We start from the raw sequence: 7952 nt of genomic DNA, 5'->3' as shown, positions 1-7952 counted from the left end.
TGGGGTTGCATTGGAAAAATGGGGGATTTCTTGGAGAAATTGGGGTTGCATTGGAAAAATGGGTGCTTTCTTGGAGAAATTGGGGTTGCATTGGAAAAAATGGGGGATTTCTTGGAGCAGTTGGGGTTGCAATGTAAAAATGGGGTTTTCTTAGAGAAATTGGGGTTGCATTGGATAAACTGGGGTTGTATTGGAAAAATTGGGGTCACTTGGAGAAATTGGAGTTGCATTGAAGAGATTGGAGTTATGTTGGAGAAACTGAGATTGCATTGGGAAAAATGGTGTTGTGTGGGAAAAATGGGGGTTGTATTAGAGAAACTGGGGTTTTGCTGGGAGCGTTGGGGTTGCGTGAGATAAATTGGGGTCACAGTGGAAGAGAACGGGTCGTGATGAAGAAATTGGGGCTTTATTTGGAGAAATGGGGGTTATGGTGAAAAAAAATGGTGTTCTGTTAGAGAAACTGTGGTTGAAGTGGAAGGAGCAGGGTTGTGTTGGGGAAGCTGGGGTTGCATTGCGAGTGTTGGGGTCGCACTGGAGAAATTGCAGTCACGTTGCAAAAATGGGGCTTCCTACTTTTGGGGAGAAGAAACCCATGGCCAACAGAGGCCTTAGAGCTGCACGTGTTGGGCACAAGCCGCTGCCTCGCCATGGTGGCACCGCACAGCATCCATGAACGTTGTCCTCCAGGTTTTTCTGCTGCAAGTTGCACCTTTAGTACAGATTTCAACCCCAGAGGCAACGGTGGTGCAACCCAAGAAGACGCCGGGTGCACGGTGGATGTTGTGTGAAACCCTTTCCCCCGATGCCCTTCCGAAAGGCTCTTCTTGCCCCTCTTCTCAAATCCTGAAGGTTTCTCAGCATGTTGGAAGCCGGTTCTTTGGGATGAAGAGCGTGGAGTTGGCAGGAGCATTGGGATCAAGGAACTGGAAGGATCTTTGGGATCCAGAGGTCCTGGTCGTAAAAACGCTGCAGGATTCACCCAGTCGGTCGCCTCGTGGCTGAGATTGCGGTTCAAGGGGAAACGGTTCCTGCACTCGGGATGTGGGATTCGGGTTTCTGCAGAACGTGGGGCTGTGCTTTGGTGCTGCCTGAGGATGCCCCGATGCTTTGGGTGGGGGTGGAAGTCGCAGGGGTCATCGAAGCACTCCGTGTGGTCGAGTTTGGGCAGCGTTGGTCCTCTTGGAGGCATCTTCGTGTTTAGTGCCTCCTCTGGCCCTGTGTGTGGTGTTTTGATGGGAATTGTCGGGTCGGTGATGACCGAAGGGATGGGAATGGGGGGGGGGGGGGGGGGGGGAAAAGGAGAAAAACGAAGGGTGGGGGTGGGTGGGGTTTGGGGGGGGGGGGGAGGGGCTGGAGGGGAGAGGAGGGGGGGTGAAACCCCCCCACACAAAGGAGTCAACAGCCGAGTGGTGGAGGTGAGGTTTTGGGGAGAGGGAGGAGGAGATGCTGGGATGCAGAGGAGGGATTCAACCTGGGCTGAGTGGGAGAATCGATAGGGTTGGAGAAGGCCTCCAAGATTCCCAAACCCAACCCCAGCCCACCCTGCTGACCACGTCCCCACGTGACACATCTCTACGGTTCTTGAGCCCCTGTAGGGATGGTGACCTCTTCACGATCCCGCGCAGCCCATGGGGTGCATCACTGCTCCTTTGGAGAAGAAATTTTCCCCAATATCCAACCCAACTTTCCCCAGATGGACACCCACCCCATTGCTTGTCCCCATTGGACAGCTGAGCTGACCCACAATCACAAATTGGACGCGGTTGGATGTTCCTACTGTCCCGCAACTGGCGGGCTTGGAGATCTCCAGGAAGACACCCCGACCCCTTTAATCCCCAAAGGCTCCTATGGGGTCATCCTCACCCCCCTCCCACCCTTTTACTCGCAGGACGTCCTCGCTGCGCTGGAACGCCGGCACCAAGGAGCGGATGCTGATCAAGGTGACGGACCGTGAGCCCAGCTTCCTGCTGCACCAGGGCAACGGCTTCGGCCCCGACGCCGCCCCGTCCGCTCGCTCCCGCCGCCCCTCGGGGGGTCAGCAGTCCCCCAACCTGCAGAGCTTCGCCCCCGACGCCGACAACTCCGTCTTCTTTCCGGAGAGGAAACCTTCGCCCTACCTGAAGAGGGCTGAGCTGGCTGGGAGCTGCTCGCCTCTGCTGGGTCGGGGCGATTCTTTCTGCTCCCCGCTGCAGAGCCAACACCACCGCAAAGCATCGAGCGAATCGCAGCCCTCATCGCCGCGCTACGCCTACGAGCCGCCGCTCTACGAGGAGCCCCCCATGGAGTACCAAGCGCCCATCTACGACGAGCCCCCCGTGGACATGCAGTACGAAGCCGGCGGGGGCTACAAAGCCGCTTCCCCCCAGAAATCGCCCATCCGGAAGCCTCACCCCTTCCTCCAGTCACCCAAGCAAGGCTCCAACTCGCCCTACCAGCAGCTGGTGCTCACCAAGCAGAAGTGCCCCGATCGCTTCATGAGCCTGGAATACAGCCCGGCGGGCAAGGAGTACGTCCGCCAGCTGGTCTACGTTGAGCAGTCGGGCTCCAGCCCCAAGATGAAATCGGGGCCACGCCACAAATACTCCCCCAACCCCATCGGGGGCTCCTACTCGCTGCAGCACAGCCCGTGCCTCCTCCGCGAGCAGCGCGCCGACCTCAAGTCGGGCGACTACAGCAGCATGGAGGCGGCCGACTTCTGCCCCGACGACTCCATGTCGTGGTCCAGCCAGCAGGACACCATGTCCTCCACCGGCTACTCGCCCTCCAACAGGAAGAGGAAGAGCCGAAAGCCTTCGCTGCCCCACCACGAACCCAGCACTCCGTCGGCGGAAGGGGAGCGGGACGGGGCGGAGGAGGAGCGGTGCGGATCCGCGCGCGCCCAACTCAACCGCGCTGAGAGCAAAGCGGTGGAAGCAGAGGGGGAAGCGGCGAGGGGCTTTGCTGAGCCCTTCCTGGCGCAAGCACGCCTGGCCTGGGAGGCTCAGCAAGCCCACTATCACATGAAGCAGCGCAGCAGTTGGGATTCCCAAAAGGACGGATCGGGCTACGAGAGCGACGGGGCTCTGCCGCTGCCCATGCCGGGCCCCGTGGTGCGCGCCTTCAGCGAGGACGAGGCGCTGGCGCAGCAGGACAGCAAGCACTGGAAGAGGAACACCTTTGAGAAGTTGGGTTTCCCTCAGATCCTGCTGGAGAAGAGCGTCTCCGTGCAGACCAACCTGGCGTCCCCCGAGCCCTACCTGCATCCGTCGCAGGTAACCAGGGGGGAGCGGCCCGGGCGTCTGGGGGTTGTTCTCAGGGTTCAGGGGTGGCCCTGAGTGGTTGGGGTGACCCGGAGCGTTTTGGGGAATGTCCCTGGTGTCTGGGGGTGTCTTTAGGTTTTAGGGGTGTCCCTATTGGTTGGGGATGTCCACCGGTGTTTGGGGTACCCCTGGTGTTCGGGGCTGTCCTCAAGAGTTTGGGACGTCCCTGGTGGTTGGGGATGTCCACAAGTGTTTGGGGTGTTCCTAGATTTTGGGGCTGTCCCCAAGCATTTGGGGTGTCCCTGGTGTTTGGGGCTGTCCTCAAGAGTTTGGGACGTCTGTGGAATGTCCTTGTTGGTTGGGGATGTCCACAAGTGTTTGGGGCGACTGTGAGTGTTTGGGAATGTCCCTGGTGTCTGGGGGTGTCTTTAGGTTTTAGGGGTGTCCCTGGATTTTGGGGATGTCCCCAATATTTGGGGTGTCCCTGGTGTTTGGGGCTGTCCTCAAGAGTTTGGGACGTCCCTGGAATGTCCCTGGTGGTGGGGGATGTCCACAAGTGTTTGGGGTGACTGTGAGTGTTTGGGAATGTCCTTGGTGTCTGGGGGTGTCTTTAGGTTTTAGGGGTGTCCCTGTTGGTTGGGGATGTCCACAAGTGTTTGGGGTGTCTCCTGGTGTCTGGGGGAGTCCTTGGGATTTGGGGTTGTCCCTGGTGGTGGGGGATGTCCACAAGTGTTTGGGGTGACCGTGAGTGTTTGGGAATGTCCCTGGTGTCTGGGGGTGTCTTTAGGTTTTAGGGATGTCCCTATTGGTTGGGGATGTCCACAGGTGTTTGGGGTGCCCCTGGTGTTTGGGGCTGTCCTCAAGAGTTTGGGACGTCCCTGGTGGTTGGGGATGTCCACAAGTGTTTGGGGTGTCCCTGGATTTTGGGGATGTCCCCAACATTTGGGGTGTCCCTGGTGTTTGGGGCTGTCCTCAAGAGTTTGGGGTTGTCCCTGTTGGTTGGGGATGTCCACAAGCGTTTGGGGTGTCCCTGGATTTCGGGGCTGTCCCCAAGTGTTTGGGGTGCCCCTCATGTTTGGGGGCTGTCCTCAAGAGTTTGGGCCATCCCTGTTGGTTGGGGATGTCCACAAGTGTTTGGGGTGTCTCCAGGTGTCTGGGGGAGTCCTTGGGGTTTGGAGTTTTCCCTGTTGGTTGGGGATGTCCCCAAGTGTTTTGGGTGTCCCTGATGGTTGGGGAGAACCTGAGTGCTTGGGAGCATCTCCAGCATTTGGAACACCCTTGGAATTTAGGGTGCCCCCAAATTTTAGGGGTGTCCTTGGTATTTGGGGTTGTCCCTGGTTGTTTGGAAACATCCTTCGTGGTTGGCTGTCTCCCCCAACGTTTCCAGCATTTGGGAACACCTCTGGTATTTGGGGTTGTCCCCAACATTTGGGGGTGCCCGTGGTGTTTGGGAATGTCCCCACTATTTGGGGGTGTTCCTGATGTTTGGGTCGTTCTCCATCCTATGACTTTCTCCAGCCTTTCACTCTCCTCATCCTATGACCTTCTCCATTCTGTCACCTTCTCCATTTTATGACCTGTTCCATCTTATCACCTTCTCCACCCGATGTCCTTCTCCACTTTATGACCACCTTCATTTTATTATCGCCTCCATTTTATGACCTCCACTAATGACCTCTTCCATCCTATGAGCTCCTCCACCCTATGACTTCCCCCGCCCCATAAGATTTATCATCCTATAAGCTTCATCATCCAATGACCTCCTCCATCCTATGACTTCCTCCATTTTAGGATCTCCTCCATCCTATAACCTTCTCCATCCTATGACCTCCTCCACCCTATGACCTCCTCCACCCTATGATCTCCTCTACCCTTTGACCTCCTGCACCCTATGATCTCCTCCACCCAATGATTCCTTCTGCCTGGTGAGCTCCTCCATCCTATAACCTCCTCCATCCTGTGACCTCGTCAACCCTATGACCCTCTCCATCCTATAACCTTCTCCATCCTATGACCTCCTCTATCCTACAACCTCCTCCATCCGATGACCTCCTCCATCTTGTGACCTTGTCCACCCTATGACCCTCCTTCACCCTATTACCTCCTCCACCCTATGATCTCCTCCACCCTGCGATCTCCTCTGTCTGATGCCCTCCTCCGCCGTAGGACCTCCTCCATCCTATAACCTTCTCCATCCTGTGACCTCCTCTATCCTACGACCTCCTCCATCCAATGAGCTCTTCCATCCGATGACCTCCTCCACCCTATGACCTCCTTTACCCTATAACCATCTCCATCCTCCTACCTCCTCCAACCTATGACCTCGTACACCCTACAGCCTTCTCCATTCTACGACCTCCTCCACCCTATGATCTCCTGCACCCTATGATCTCCTCCACCCTGCGATCTCCTCTGTCTGATGTCCTCCTCCGCCTTATGACCTCCTCCACCCTATGACTTCCTCCACCCTGTAAGATTCTTCATCCGATGACCTCCTCCATCCAATGACCTCCTCCATCCTATGACCTTGTCCACCCTATGACCCCCTACACCTTATAACCTTCTCCATCCCATGACCTCCTCCACCCTTTGACCTCCTCCACCCTATGATCTCCTGCACCCAATGATCTCCTTCACCCAATGATCTCCTCTGTTTGATGACCTTCTTCACACTTTGACCTCCTCCACCCAGTGATCTCCTGCACCCAATGATCTCTTCTGTCTGATGAGCTCCTTCACCCTATTACATCCTCCACTCTATGATCTCCTGCACCCTATGACCTCCTGCACCCAATGATCTCCTTCACCCAATGATCTCCTTCACCCAATGATCTCCACCCAATGATCTCTTCTGTCTGATGAGCTCCTCTACCCTTTGACCTCTTCCACCCTATGATCTCCTTCACCCAATGACCTCCTGCACTCGATCTCCTGCACCCAATGATCTCTTCTGTCTGATGAGCTCCTTCACCCTATTACGTCCTCCACTCTATGATCTCCTGCATCCTATGACCTCCTGCACCCAATGATCTCCTGCACCCAATGATTTCCTTCACCCTTTGAACTCCTTCACCCTCTTGATCTCCTTCACCCACTGATCTCCACCCAATGATCTCCTCTGTCTGATGAGCTCCTCCACCCTTTGACCTCCTCCACCCTATGACCTCCTCTACCCAATGATCTCCTGCACCCAATGATCTCCTGCACCCAATGATCTCCTCTGTCTGATGACCTTCTCTACTCAATGACCTCCTGTACCCAATGACCACCTGCACCCAATGATCTCCTGCACCCAATGATCTCCTCTGTCTGATGAGCTCCTGCACCCTATGACCTCCTGCACCCTATGACCTCCTGCACCCAATGACCACCTGCACCCAATGACCTCCTGCACCCTATGATCTCCTCTGTCTGATGAGCTCCTGCACCCTATGACCTCGTCCACCCTATGATCTCCTCCACCCTGCCATCTCCCTGTCCGATGACCTCCTCTGCCTCATGACCTCCTCCATCCTACACCCCCTTTCCCCCTACTTCCTCCTCTCATCCCTAACCACGCTCTCCTGCCTGTACCCTCAGTCTGAGGACCTCGGTGCCTGCGCCCAGTTTGAGAACAGCCGGCAGACCAGGAACATGATGCCCAGCGCCAGTTGCGTCTTCCCCACCTTCAACCTCCGCAAACCTTCCTCGGAGACGGACATTGAGAACTGGGCCTCCAAGCACTTCAACAAGCACACGCAGGGGCTCTTCCGCCGGAAGGTGTCCATAGCCAACATGTTGGCGTGGAGCAGCGAGTCCATCAAGAAGCCCATGATCATGACCAACGACCGCAACGTCAAGAAGGAGGCGTGTGAGATCTTCAAGCTCATCCAGATGTACATGGGCGACCGGCGAGCCAAGACGGACCAACTCAACGTGGCCTTGGAGATCGCCACCAAAGGGTGGAGCATGCAGGGCCTGAGGGATGAGCTCTACATCCAGCTGTGCAGGCAGACCACCGAGAACTTCCGATACGAGAGCCTGGCGCGCGGCTGGGAGCTCATGGCCATTTGTTTGGCCTTTTTCCCACCCACTCCCAAATTCCATTCCTATCTCGAAGGATATATTTACAGGCACATGGATCCGGTGAATGACACCAAAGGTAAGAGGGATCCCAATGCTTTGGGGCTCACCTGCTGCTGTCGCGACCCGGTTTTGGGTTTTTTTGGCCCTTCACGCACGTTGTGTCCTTGGTGAAAAGTGGCACAGTGTGCCCAGAGGCTGTGAGGTGGCACCAACCCCATCACACAGCATGAGATGAACGTGGACGCCTCCACTTATGGGGCCGGCTCGGTTTTGGGTGACCTCACGGTCCAATTTTGCCACCCTGCTCTGTAAACTGGGCTCTGGGATGACCACATCTTGGAGGTCCACCAAGTCCGTTGCCTCTTCTTGTGGATGGTGCCCAGTGGGGTCGCAGCATCTTAGAGGGATGGAGGTTCATGGCATCTCAGGGTCTGTCTGGTCCAACATCCCCGCTGTGACAGGGGCACCCAGGGACACTCTGCCCCGTGGCCGAGCAGGGCTGAAGATCCCCAGGAGATCCCTGGTGGCTTTGTGCCCTGGTGGCCTGTTCTCCTGGTGGCCTTGTGGTCTGGTAGCCTGGCGGCCTGGTTTGCTGATGGCATTGTGCTCTGGTGGCCTGGTCCCCTGGTGACCTCGTGGCCTGGTCCC

At 56.6% G+C, this 7952-nt stretch overlaps 1 protein-coding gene across 1 annotated transcript; it reads left to right on the top strand.

Annotated features, from left to right (window-relative positions):
• Positions 1 to 1847: 1847 nt before the first annotated feature.
• On the top strand, positions 1848 to 7380 carry ARHGAP39 (Rho GTPase activating protein 39; the record flags this gene model as incomplete). Its single annotated transcript, XM_042838583.1, has 2 exons — positions 1848 to 3251; positions 6819 to 7380. Coding segments are annotated over exons 1-2 (1966 nt in total), but the record flags the coding sequence as incomplete, so codon positions are not given.
• Positions 7381 to 7952: the final 572 nt, after the last annotated feature.

The sequence above is a fragment of the Centrocercus urophasianus genome, unplaced genomic scaffold, assembly GCF_019232065.1.
Source record: "Centrocercus urophasianus isolate 14NV4802_14NV808 unplaced genomic scaffold, USGS_Curo_1.0 seq_844, whole genome shotgun sequence".
Lineage (NCBI taxonomy): Eukaryota > Metazoa > Chordata > Aves > Galliformes > Phasianidae > Centrocercus > Centrocercus urophasianus.
This window is presented reverse-complemented; position numbering and strand designations above follow the sequence as displayed.